This window comes from Labeo rohita, chromosome 8 (genome assembly GCF_022985175.1).
Source record: "Labeo rohita strain BAU-BD-2019 chromosome 8, IGBB_LRoh.1.0, whole genome shotgun sequence".
NCBI classification, from domain to species: domain Eukaryota; kingdom Metazoa; phylum Chordata; class Actinopteri; order Cypriniformes; family Cyprinidae; genus Labeo; species Labeo rohita.
In genome coordinates this window covers 32,602,934-32,617,135 of record NC_066876.1, presented here as the reverse complement: position 1 = coordinate 32,617,135, position 14,202 = coordinate 32,602,934, and the positions used below count along the sequence as shown (strand labels likewise).

The following is a 14,202-nucleotide window of genomic DNA, read 5'->3' as shown; positions in this document are numbered from 1 at the left end:
AATCTGCAGTTGGGTTATTTTGATTAAGTGAAAATAACAACAACAACAACCAAAATACAGCTAACTAAAACCTTAAAAACATAATTAAAAAACATGATTTTTTTTATGTAAAAAAACGAAGATTTTCCTGTAAACCGGGTTGCTGTGAGACGTTGCAAACGCCTGTAGTAATTATTATTTTAATTAATACCACAGCCTTTCATTTTTGTTTTATTTTGATTAATCGTGCAGCCCTACAGCTAAATTATTAGAATATTCATATACTATGGTATTATTATGCTACATGTCCAAAAATGCTTTCACCATAGTACATGCCCAAAAACAAGTGCCACACCTTGCGTAGGTCTCCTCCTTGGCAGTACTCCATAGCCAGCAATGGCAGGTCATTTGTGGCCAGTTTCTGGAGTTCTTCTGGAACGTCTCTCGCCGCCACCACATTCATATGATTCAACCTGCGAGGAGAGAGACGTTTCATCGTAACGTGCAAACAACAGAGAACTCAGCGTACATACAACCCTCTCATAATTTGGGTTACATAATGTTGTTATTAAAAATGTGTTTGTAATATTCAGACGGCTGGCCGGCCCTGCCCTACACGATCCTCCTATAAAACACGCGCTCAGGACAAAGAGGAGTAAAAACAAATGGATTCCAGGCACCATAACAGGATAACTGTGGCGGCGACACTAAAACTATCATCTGAGAACATAAACAGCTCGTTTTAACCTTCACGGGCAAACATTCTGACATAATTGCTGTAATAACAAATATTAGGTCTTGAGTAAAGACGGGTGATTTGCGTAAGAGGCGTTTCATTGCATCTCTTTAGCTTTTCTTTATCTCCACAAAGGTTCAGCATCTAAACTCTGAAAATGTGTCACACGTTTTAATTTCCCTTCAATTACAAGGCAATGCTTTGGAGAAACAAACGTCGTATTGTGCTTGAGATCATTTTCAACAGTAAAACACCACTCCTAACCCTCAGTTCACCAGCTGCGTCAATTCAATAACTAAACTGAATTCACTCAATACTGTATAGTATCCAAAACTAAGATTGCTGCATTAAATAGAGCATGCCACAGGTGCCTGGAGGTCCAAATTTGAGGCCCTATTTTGAACCCAAAAGTAAAGTAATAATGAATTTTAAAATTAGCATTAAATAGAAATTCATCCTGTTGGATTTTAAAATGCATCTTAATTGTGAAAGTTTTATTTGTGCACTTTTTTTTTGAGCCCAAATTTACCAAAAACCTCAATCTTCCAATGAAGTGACAAACTTTTCTCATTTTGCCCACTTAAAATGATTAAAAATGACTTCTTAACAATCTTTTTTTAGTTTCAGCATTTTACTCACATATACAGTTGAGGTCAAAAGTTTCTGCAGAATCTGCAAAATGTTCATTATTTTACCAAAATCAGAGGGATCATACAAAATGCTGTAACGCCACGCCAGCAGAGGGAGCCCTCACCCATTGACTGCCTGTTGCTGCTCCCTCTGCTGCTTCATTGGTAACTTCCTGTTTGGTGGCAATAAAAGGAGGCCATTTTCAAACAGGAAGCTGCGAAGTATTGTTTTGCTATAGCGGACTCTACCAAGCGTTTCTCTGATTTCATTGCCCTGTTTTTTTTTTGATTATCACGGTTTGGTTTCTTTTCATAGTTTTGTCTTTGTTTTTGCCACATTCATTGCCATAGTTCTGTCGGGTTTCATTTCCTTGTTTATTTGTTACTTTTTGGACTGCTCTCTCTGGTTTTGGACTCTGCCTGTTTATTGGATTTACACTCTTGCCTTGCCCTGGATATTACTGTTTGTTTGGTTATTGACCCTGCCTGTCTTGACTACGATCTGTTAATAAAAGCTCGCAATTGGATCTTACACGCTTCCTACGAGTCCTGCTCATTACAAATGCATGTTATTTTTTTTTATTTAGTACTGACCTGAATAAGATATTTCACATAAAAGACATTTACATGTAGTCCACAAGAGAAAATAATAGTTGAATTTATAAAAATTACCCTGTTCAAAAGTTTACATACACTTTATTCTTAATACTGTGTTGTTACCTGAACGAACAGCTGTTTTTTATTTAGTGATAGTTATTCATGAGTCCCTTGTTTGTCCTGAACAGTTAAACTGCCTGCTGTTCTTCAAAAAAAAATCCTTCAGGTCCCACAAATTCTTTGGTTTTTCAGCATTTTTGTGTATTTGAACCCTTTCCAACAATGACTGTATGATTTTGAGATGCATCTTTTCACACTGAGGACAACTGAGGGACTCAGCAAGGAAGGTTCAAATGCTCACTGATGCTCCAGAAAGAAAAACAATGCATTAAGAGCCAGGGGGTGAAAACATTCGAACAGAATGAAGATGTCTACTGTTGTGAACTTTTTTTCTTAGAGACCAGGAGACGTTTTGGATATCTTGAAGCAGAAGTTTCTCTTTATTCAGATACTCGCTGCTTGGCGCTGCAGTCATCAAAGTCGTCTTCTAAGGCAGTGATACATTGTAGTTTATCGCTGATCTCTATATAATGACTGGATCGCTCATTGCTTTCTAAACTGCCGTCAGGCAGTGAAGCCACCGGAAGTGTTCGATCCGCCATCTTACTATTCCCTACCGGCAGAGAGCACCACTGACTCACAGCCAAACCGCTGACCTAATATCACCCGATTTTAAGCGTATCAGTCACACAGGACTAGTTTTTATAATATGTGTATATAAATTAAGTTTTACTTAAAACGTTATCTGCAAAGTTTATTGTCTTTTCAGGCAGGATAAGCGAGGTTTTCCAATCGTTCAGGTGGGTGTGTCAGCTTTCTTTATGTAAGGAATTATGCAGGACATACTAAACATGAACGTATATCTGGTATTGGTATCTGAAATTGATTTGAATATACAATAAATAATACAACACAAGCCTCTTACTATATTGCTCTATGCTGTATTGAAATTCAAATCTTGGAAAGCTCGATGTATTTAAATCCGTACCATATGTAATTAGTAAGCATTGTTTCTCCAAGTTATGATGTGTATATTTTAATGTCCCTAATTGAGCAACATCAATTTCAAACTCTTAAAGATCGCGCGAATTCTATTATATTAAGTGCCTTACATTAGCTGACTATAACTCTACCCGATTTTGCCCAATTATATCAAAATAGTCTGAAACAAAGTCACAGCTAAGCCGCATCTCTATTCAAACACAGCCGTGATTTGTTTATGAATGAACGTGCGTTTTTAACGAATCTGAGTCATTGATTCAATTACACATTCGATCACTTGCTTCATTCCTGAATGATTTAGTGATAAAATGAGTGACTTACCGCCACCCGCTGACAGTTAGTTTCATTTTTAAAGTTTTGTTTTCATTTTATCTTTTATTTTATTTAATATGTTTCTATATTCAGAATGTTATCTTTGACATTTTTGTATTATTAACGTTTATTATTAACATTTATCTCAACATGAATGGTATGTAGGCTGAATTAACAAATGTTTAAATCTTTACCTGCTTCCAAATGATGTTCACGACATAATTGTTGAAACATGCATTTAGCCTGTACGAATAAAAACACTGTAACAAAACAGCATAAACAGTGATTAAATTATATATATACAAAGCATAAATGTTTATTCAGATTTCAGAATGAGCATTTTGTCATTTGTAAACATGGTGAACGTCCGATGTTTATCTTGTTCATCTGATGTTCGCTCCTGTAATGTATATGAACGTAACTTTTTACAGTTTTTCTCAGTTGCTTAAACACATTTCTTGAAATTATGCCTCGCTTTTGCGAAACTCTAAACACAAATACGTACTATAAACTACAAACCCTGAACGTACTATATTCAGGTCAAAATGAAGCTCTCCACTCAAAACAACTCAATCTTGCTGAAAAAAAACAAACTTTTTTAATCCTTAATTTATTGTACCTCCTCAACATCACAGGCTAAATTGGCCCTGGACAGGCATCGGGGGTAAAATTGCATATTACTGTACCCGCATACTGAGATTGATTGAAAAGACCAGATAGGGTTCACAGTTACACTTTTACTAGTGGTCTGACAAAAAAAAAAAAACACAATATAAATACATTACAAAGTCATTGTGAAATTGACAAGAAAAAGGAAATATGGACAAAGGCAGAAATATAAATTAGAAAGTCCACTGTCAGAATTTGTAACTCTTGTGTTGTCCTCTGTCTATACGTGCTTAACAAATTGAAGGTTCATGAGATGTTGAGATGTACCTTTGAGCTATTTCAGAGAACTGCTTTATCATTGGTTGATCTGTAGTCTCTACATTAGTGAAAATCAATATTCACTTGAACAATTCATGGCAAATTTACAAAAAGTCTAATAGAAATGTGTAGAATATGCTTGACAACTAGATCAAAAATTTAGCATTTACTGCAAAGACATATACAATGAGCTAATGACTTGATGTTTTGAGGGGTAAGACTATAGCACAGAGAACTATATACATGTAATACATTTTGAGCAACATGACAATAGGAAGTGATAATGTAAGAAAACCGCAGACAAATCAATTGCATAATCAGTTGCATGAATGTACCAAAGCAAACAACAGTTCACCAAATCTGACTCATGTGTTACAGCAGGGGAATAGTGTTTATAGTGCAGGGAAATGGGTGTGCTGTTTGAAAAATGGCATTATGGTTTTGAAATTTTAGTTCAAAAGATTGGTTATAGTGTTTTAGCAATCGAGAAAAACTGTAATAAGCAGAGGGAATTTTGGACATTAAACAAATAAACGTTTACGTGCTTGGGACGTTTGTGTTTGTGACGTCAGATATGAAAACGCTGACTTGCTGGGTGATGTTTTCTCATTAAAATCATGTAATTTCCTATTAACTCAATAGAATGTTTGCGAGTACTAGGGAATAGCAATATGGCGGCGCAGTGGCTTCACTTCTATAACGTTATGAGCTATCCAGTTCTCTATTATAGATCAGTGTAGTTTATATACATCTAGGGGGCAGAGCTTAGATCTGGAGACAAAGCACCCCAAACAAAGCATGCAAATTAAGTATTCAGGTATAGCAGCCTGCACCATTTATACCAGTCCTAATCCAATCATCATAACTACTCAAAGACTGGGCAGAGGTACCAAGAGCCATTACAAACAAAAGGTGAACATCTCAGTAATCATCAGACTCATTTGACTTACAATAAGAGAACAGGAACTGGCAGGAACCTCTTGCTACAAACTTTGCTTGAGAGAATCATTTGTCTGATGTCATCATATTTACCTTAAATGCTAAATACAATGTACTGCACCTTAGGTTTTCACGTGATGCTATGTCAGAACATAGGATCAGCATATTTTAAACAGTTTCTTAAATTTGTAATCCTACAGTACATTTTTCTTATTTTGCCTGAATATCATGTATTTTCTTTCCATTTAGTACTGCTCTTCAGAAGCTACAGAAGATACTTGCATGTTTCCCAGAAGACAAAATAAATTAAATTTAACCAGATCTTAAAATTCAAAAGTTTTCACCCCCCAGATCTTAATGCATTGTTTTTACTTCTGGAGCATCAGTGAGCGTTTGAACCTTCTGTAATAGTTGCATATGAGTCCCTCAGTTGTCCTCAGTGTGAAAAGATGCTCCTCAAAATCATACAGTCATTGTTGGAAAGGGTTCAACTACACAAAAATGCTGAAAAACAAAGAATTTGTGGGACCTGAAGAATTTTTTTGAAGAACAGCGGACAGTTTAACTATTTAGGACAAACAAGGGACTCATGAAGAACTATCACTAAGCAGAAAAAAACACAGCTGTGGATCATTCAGGTAACAACACAGTATTAAGAATCAAGCGTATGTAAACTTTTGAGCAGGGTCATTTTTATAAATTCATCTATTATTTTCTCTTGTGGACTATATGTAAACATCTTTTATGTGAAAAATCTTTTTTTATTTAGTCAGTGCTAAATAAAAAAAATTAACATGCATTTTGTATGATCCCTCTTATTTTTGTAAAATAATAAACATTTTGCAGATTCTGCAAGGTATATTGTGATGAAGACGAGCCCACCAGCTCGCCTTCGGGGGGAAAACGTGAGTCCGTGTAGGATGTAAAAAAAATGATGGCTCACTCGCAAAGCACTTTCGTGCGAGGTGAAATTTATTTACAGTGCCAGAAAGTTCATCCACAGTGAAGAATATATACAAGTGCACACAAAAAGACAAAAATCCAAAGTACCAAAGAAACAACAAAAAGGGAAAATAAACCAGAAAATAATCCAATAATGATGTATGCAACAAACAGGTATCCACAGTATACAAAGGGGGTTTTGGGTTTGCTCGAGGCACCGCAGTAGCACTCTTGCGTCGACTTGGTAAACAAGTAATGTCTTTGGGTTTGGCCCCAGCTTATATAGGCCAAACCCCGCCCCTTTTTGGACCATACCCTTCATAGGTAAGTATAACACTTAATACACACACAAATTCCACATTTACTTGACATCTTATTATAATTAATCAATAATAATTCATTTCAGCTCTCTATATAATAATAAACACATAATCCATTAACACATAATACTTTTAACACATAATTTCCACACGTAAATACACACAAAAACACCCATTCAAACTACACAATGGTTTCGCCAGCTTCCGGTTGCGCTGCGCCGGCGCGACCAAGCCCGTGATGTCCTAATCGGCTGCCGCTCGTTCGTTCGGTTTGGCCGGCGCGATGTTTCCCGCCGGAAGACTGACTACGCCACACAGACAAACATCACAGGGACGAAACGACACAACAAGTACAGTGCATGTGTATGAGATGACTGGGAAATGCATACGGACAGGGGAGAGTGCTGAAATGGGAGAATGTCCATGTGCTATCAGGATTGCGTGTGCACCCGCTACTCTGATAGCGGCAACAGCAGGGAGGAACGGTGCGGCGAATGAATGAGGTAAGTAAGCGGGTGTGTATGTATATATATGTGTGTGTGTGTGTGCGTGTGTGTATGTGTGCCAGCGCTGCTTCCCCAGCGGCGGCAGCTAATGTGACTTTATCACATCACCTTCCCCCTCTCCAAGCCGCGTACTGGCCGGAAACCTGGACAGGTAGTCGGCTACCACATTGAGTCTGCCAGGTCGATGCCGTATTTTGAAGCGGTACGGCTGCAGGGCGAGGTACCATCGTGTGACTCTGGCATTGTGGTCCTTCATTGACTGAATCCAGGATAAGGCCCGGTGGTCCATTTCCAGGTCGAACTCTCGACCGAGGAGGTAATATCGCAGACTGTCCAGGGACCACTTGATGGCGAGACCTTCTGTCTCGATCGCAGAATATCTTGTCTCCCTGGGCAGTAGCTTGCGGCTGAGGTAAACGACTGGCCTCTCTTCTCCTGTGCTTCCCTGGGCAAGGACCGCCCCGATCCCTGTTGCGGAAGTGTCCACTTGTACCAGGAACCTTTGCGAGAAGTCTGGACTCTGTAGGACCGGGCTGGAGCACATCTTATCTTTCAGGGCATTGAAAGCCGTCTCACAGTCATCAGTCCAGGGAACAGGGTTAGTCACCGTCTTGGACAGCAGGTTGGTCAGAGGAGCCGCTATGGAGGCAAAGTTTGGTACGAATCTTCTGTACCAGCCCACCAGTCCCAAGAATGACCTCACCTCCTTCTTGGTCTTTGGTTGTGGGCTCCTTCGAATTGCCTCCAGTTTGCTTCTTGCCTTGCCCACTCACATTTTGCCACGTTTAAAGTCAATCCTGCTTCCTGTATTCTTTTTAGTGTTTGTTGGAGATGTTGGAGATGCTCTGCCCAAGAATTGCTGTGGATTACCACATCATCCAGGTACGCCGCAGACCAGTCTTCACAGCCTTCGAGGACTCTGTCCATCAACCTTTGGAATGTGGCTGGTGCCCCCGTGAAGGCCAAAAGGAAGAACTGTGAATTGGAATAGTCCTACTGGTGTTCGGAATGCGGTGTAGGGTCTGGATTCAGGGTTGAGGGGTACCTGCCAGTACCCCTTACACAGGTCTAGAGTTGTGATGTAGCAAGCTTTTCCAATCTTCTCCAGCAGATCATCCACTCTTGGCATGGGGTATGCATCAAACTTAGATTGGGCGTTGAGCTTACGGAAGTCGATGCAGACACGCAGGGATCCGTCTTTCTTAGGTACAATCACCATTGGGCTGCTCCACTCGCTCGTTGAGGGCTCGATCACTCCTAGCTCTTTCATCATCTTGATCTCCTCCTTCAAAGGTTCCACCAGCCTCTCAGGCACCCGGTAAGGATGTTGGCGAGATGGTGATGGATCGGAAAGGTGGATGGTGTGTTGGGCCAGCTCAGTCCATCCAGGCCTCTGACAGAACAAAGCAGGAAACTCGTTCAGGAGGTGCTGCAGCTCTTCCCTCTTGGAGTCTTCTAGGTGAGTTAAACTCACCACAGACGGCTGTCTTTTTGCATCCTCTGATTCCTCTTCCTCTTCCACCTCCACCTTCCTCACCAGAAGCGATGTTTCTGGTTCCTTACCGGGTGGCACCTTCCACTCCTTTAACAGGTTCACATGGTAGGTCTGCCTGGTCTTGCCCTTGTCCGGATGATGCACTTCATACGTTACTGGCCCCATCTTGCGGACCACAGTGTATGGCCCTTGCCATTTAGCCAGTAGCTTGCTTGTTGATGTTGGCAACAGGAGTAATACTTTCTGCCCAGGTTGAAACTGTCGTAGCCTGGCGTGTTGATCATACCACCTTTTCTGTGCTTGCTGTTTTTCTTGTAGGTTCTCTTTGGCTTGTTCTCTGTACCGCTCCAGACGATCTCGCATCTCTAGCACGTACTGCACGATGCCTTTCTCCTCCATCTTGGATGCAGGTTTCTCCTCCCAGCTTCTCTTCAGCAAGTCTAGAGGTCCTTGTACCTGCCATCCATAGAGGAGCTCGAATGGTGAGAATCCCGTTGAAGCTTGGGGTACCTCTCGGTAAGCGAAGAGAACAAACGGTAGCCACTTGTCCCAGTCTCGTCCCGTGTCTGCAACGAACTTCCGCAGCATGTTCTTGAGAGTTTGATTAAATCTCTCCACCAGACCGTCCGTCTGTGGATGGTAGGGCGTCGTTCGGATGGCGGTGATGCCCAACTGCTTGTTCAGCTGCCCCATCAGCCGTGACGTGAAGTTCGTCCCCTGGTCTGTGAGTATCTCCTCAGGTATGCCGACTCTGGAGAAGAGTTGAACCAGGGCATGGATGATCTTGGGCGTTGTGATAGAACGGAGTGGGAAGGCCTCAGGATACCTTGTGGCGTAGTCGCTGACTACCAGGATGTAGCGATGTCCAGCACTGCTCTTTTCCAACGGTCCCACAATGTCCATGGCGATTCGCCTAAAAGGAGCAGAGATAACAGGAAGAGGTTGCAGGGGTGCTCTGCCCCGCTGGGACACAGCACTTGTCTTTTGGCAGATGGCACATGTGTTACAGTGTGTTCGTACGTCAGCGTAGAGTGTGGGCCAGTAAAATCGTGAGCTAATGCGTAAATATGTTTTCTGTTGGCCCAGGTGGCCAGCCCATGGAACAGTGTGTGCAAGGTGCAGAACAAGAGGACGACAACAAGACGGTACAATTAAACGCATAACATCATTGGTTTGCACATACAACACACCATTCACCACTACATATTCTTCATTGCACAGATTTGATGTTTTTTCACACTCAGCTTTGACAAACAGGGGCTTTAAAGTATCATCTTCCCTTTGAAGCTGAGCTATGTTCCCTGGGACCTTCCAGCCATTAACTTCAAGACCCTCCACTGAGGCCTCAGAAGCTGGGGTACCCAGGTACTTCTCAAGCCGCCGTTGGCGACGTGACTTTTTAGGGCCCTTAGTCCCGCCCTGCAGCAGACTACTGTCTAAGTCTGGCAGTGGCTGTAGACCCGCCCTGGCTTGAGCTCTAGTAAGAGCAGGACATGAAACATCAACAGTGGCAGTGGCAAGAAAATGTTCAGAGTCCTTGATGGTGGGTTGCAAGAGTTCATAAAGCACTGGCAAGTCTCTTCCTAGAATCATATCAGCTGGTAAATTGTCAACTACAGCAACATTAAGCAAGTACATTTGTTTCTGTACCTCCACCATTACCTCAGCTCGGGGATACTGCTTTATGTCCCCATGCACACATTGAACAGAGGTAGCATTCACATAATTGACATTATTTACGAAGCATGATTTCACCATTGATAAAGAGCTTCCAGTGTCCAAGAGTGCTTTCAGTTCATGTCCATTAACAGTCACATCATATACATTCTGACTCTCCCCCATAGAGTCAAAATCACAGTCCCCTTCTCTAGGCACATAACAAAACCCTGTAAGTTTCGCTTTGCGAGCGGGACACACAGCTGCTTTGTGGCCCGGCTGCTGGCAATAAAAGCAAAGCAAGTCTTTGGTCGTTGACTTTGGACCTTGTGCATTGTCAGACAGTTCAACACGACCCCTTTCAGACCCAGAGTTATGAGAAACACCGCGTACAGTACCTTTGGGTTGTTGAGTACGAGGACCGCTACGATGAGCATTCAGGTACTGCTGAGCCAACTTTGCTGCTGCTAGTCCTGACCTCGGCTCGTGCTCTCTCACCCAGGTGCGTGCGTCGTAGGGTAGCACCCGAAGAAGCTGTTCCAGGATGATGGCCTCGCCGATCTCCTCTTTAGAGTGCTCCTCCGGTCGCACCCATCGCTTGTACAGATTCTTTAGACGGTTGTAAGTCTCTGTTGGCGATTCTCCAGCTGGGACTGTAGTTGATCGGAAGCGTTGACGGTAGGTCTCTGGAGAAATGTTGATCTTCTCCAGCAGCGCTTCCTTCAGATCAGTGTAGACCTCAGCCCGCTCCTCGTCCATTGCCAGGTACGCCTCCAATGCTTGCCCTGTCAGCAACGGAACCAGACGATAACTCCACTCCTCCTCAGGCCACCTCCAGGTCCTGGCCAGACGTTCGAACCGCCGAAGATAATTCTCGATATCTTCCCCCTGCTGGAAGCTCGGCATCTTCGGATCAGCCCAATGCGTTGGCTCTCTCGGCGCTGTGACGTTTGGGGAGTCTTGGATGTAGGCGGGTCTTTGTCTTGTGGATACCTTTGGCGCTGGCGTCGGCAGCTCCAATCGTACGCTCTCTGCGTCGAGCAAGGTCTCAGCAGGACAAATCGACTGCACGATGGACTCACGAAGACCTCGGAGCTCCTGCAGATATCGCTCCTCTCTCTGCTCTTGATTGTCGAGAAATCTGCGCATCAGGGAAATCATTCCCTCGCCAGCTGTAGCGTCAGGAGTGACAGACTTGGTCGACGGTGGACTGGACTTTTGGGAGACTCTGGGAAGACTTGTAGCTCCCTCCTCATCCTCCGTAGTCTCGACAGAATTCCAGGCCGCCTCCTCCTCAGACGCCTTCACTTGGGATCGTAAACCCGTCCTGGGTTTTCTACCTTTCGGCGCTGTCTTGCGAGTAGCCATCCCACCGCTGCCACCAAATGTGATGAAGACGAGCCCACCAGCTCGCCTTCGGGGGGAAAACGTCAGTCCGTGTAGGATGTAAAAAAAATGATGGCTCACTCGCAAAGCACTTTCGTGCGAGGTGAAATTTATTTACAGTGCCAGAAAGTTCATCCACAGTGAAGAATATATACAAGTGCACACAAAAAGACAAAAATCCAAAGTACCAAAGAAACAACAAAAAGGGAAAATAAACCAGAAAATAATCCAATAATGATGTATGCAACAAACAGGTATCCACAGTATACAAAGGGGGTTTTGGGTTTGCTCGAGGCACCGCAGTAGCACTCTTGCGTCGACTTGGTAAACAAGTAATGTCTTTGGGTTTGGCCCCAGCTTATATAGGCCAAACCCCGCCCCTTTTTGGACCATACCCTTCATAGGTAAGTATAACACTTAATACACACACAAATTCCACATTTACTTGACATCTTATTATAATTAGTCAATAATAATTCATTTCAGCTCTCTATATAATAATAAACACATAATCCATTAACACATAATACTTTTAACACATAATGTCCACACGTAAATACACACAAAAACACCCATTCAAACTACACAATGGTTTCGCCAGCTTCCGGTTGCGCTGCGCCGGCGCGACCAAGCCCGTGATGTCCTAATCGGCTGCCGCTCGTTCGTTCGGTTTGGCCGGCGCGATGTTTCCCGCCGGAAGGCTGACTACGCCACACAGACAAACATCACAGGGACGAAACGACACAACAAGTACAGTGCATGTGTATGAGATGACTGGGAAATGCATACGGACAGGGGAGAGTGCTGAAATGGGAGAATGTCCATGTGCTATCAGGATTGCGTGTGCACCCGCTACTCTGATAGCGGCAACAGCAGGGAGGAACGGTGCGGCGAATGAATGAGGTAAGTAAGCGGGTGTGTATGTATATATATGTGTGTGTGTGTGTGCGTGTGTGTATGTGTGCCAGCGCTGCTTCCCCAGCGGCGGCAGCTAATGTGACTTTATCACATATATGCAAACTTTTGACCTCAACTGTATGTTACAATATGGAAGATCTGTCACTACCGCAGTTACATTGTGACTAATTTACTTACAAACACAAATTGTAGCATCAAGACATAATTCTGATTCTGACAATTTTAGTCCCTGTAGCTGTAGTTTCATCTTGTTTTTCAGTTAAAATATCAAACATTCATTAAAATCACTGCATCAGATTGTTTCTTGAGTGAGAGTGTATTTTGTCATAATGCACTGGCAGATTTTTTCACTTGCTTTTTTCTTGTTTAAACTGAATAATTGTTCAATTTCAATAACTGAAAATACATTTTCCATTGCAGTAAGTCAAAATACATTCAGATTAAAGATGAATTATATCTCGCGTAGTGTTGCTTTTCGTTTGAAAGTATTAGAGTGATTTTAAAAAGGCCATTAAAAACACATGAAAAAGTCATGCAGTATAACTATAGTGTTTTTTCAACAATAACCAGTGTTCAAGATGACCAAACATTACAACAATCAGCGCTTTGAATCTCAATCTGAGAAAAATTCTTGTTGGAAAGTTATGACACAGACAGCTGGGAGTCATCACAAATGGTATGTTATCATTACATGACCGCTCACAGGGTTTACGGTGGACACGTCAGAGTCTAACACGTCTGACAATCTCTGGTCATTTATCACGAAGGGGTGAGTTTAATCAGACTGCGTGCCGTTTTGACGTTAGTTTATTTCTGAGCTGTTGCCAATACAGTCAAATGCCCTGGAAAACATGATGGGATTCATTTCCCTCCACAAAAAAGGTTGAGCAGCTGCAACTGAAGGTCATTTCTGAGACTTAACACTGATATTATCATAATTAAAGGTTGATGATCACTGAATGCACGAAACAGAGAAACTCAGTTGGCCTGGGTGTGTTCCCCAAAAACATTTGTGTGTGTGTGTGTATGTGTGTGTGTGATCGTTGTGGTTTGGCTTTATACACTGAGATGTTTGAGTGCAGGTTTGTGGCTCAGACCAAGTCTGAGGACAGCCTGCTATAAATTTGAGAAAACCAACACGTCCCCCAACCCCTCTCGCTTGTCACACAACCACTGCAGCCTGGTTAACTAGCACAACCCATCCAACCACACCACAACGTCACGGAAAAACTCACACTGTGACACTCAATCAACAACTTTAACTATTTCAATGTGTATTAAATAACTCTAGGGATGGTTTGTGTGCACAATTTAACTCATACACTGGTTAAATTTAGTACTGATGAAACCCAGACCTCTGGATTGTGCTAAATGGGATTTCTTCTCAAATCAAAATCTATAAAAAAAACACAGTAGTATTAATTTTATATAAACAAGATATGGCAAGACTGCTTGATTAGGGCAAAAATCATAATCACGATTATTCTGGTCAATATTCAGAACATGATTATTTACCACTATTTTTGAGTTTGGAAACAGGATTCATTTAAATTGAATAAAAATTTTACAGTGGATGTCCTTGAACTTAAAATATAATAAAAAAAAAAATAAAAATATATTAAAAAAAATGCAAAAATTATAAATAAACCACACTGACCAAAATTATAAATGCAACACTTTTGTTTTTGCCCCCATTTTCATGAGCTGAACTCAAAGATCTAAGACTTTGTCTATGTACACAAAAGGCCTATTTCTCTCAAATATTGTTCACAAATCTGTCTAAATCTGTATTAGCGAG

General features: G+C 42.0%; 1 protein-coding gene across 1 annotated transcript in view; it reads right to left on the bottom strand.

The window, feature by feature from the left end:
* ikbkb (inhibitor of nuclear factor kappa B kinase subunit beta) overlaps positions 1–14,202 on the bottom strand; it is a 51,947-nt gene that overhangs the window by 27,101 nt on the left and 10,644 nt on the right. The window contains exon 4 of the mRNA XM_051117585.1: positions 335–452. Within this exon, the coding sequence (XP_050973542.1) occupies positions 335–452 (118 nt within the window). The remainder of the gene's footprint in view (positions 1–334; positions 453–14,202) is intronic.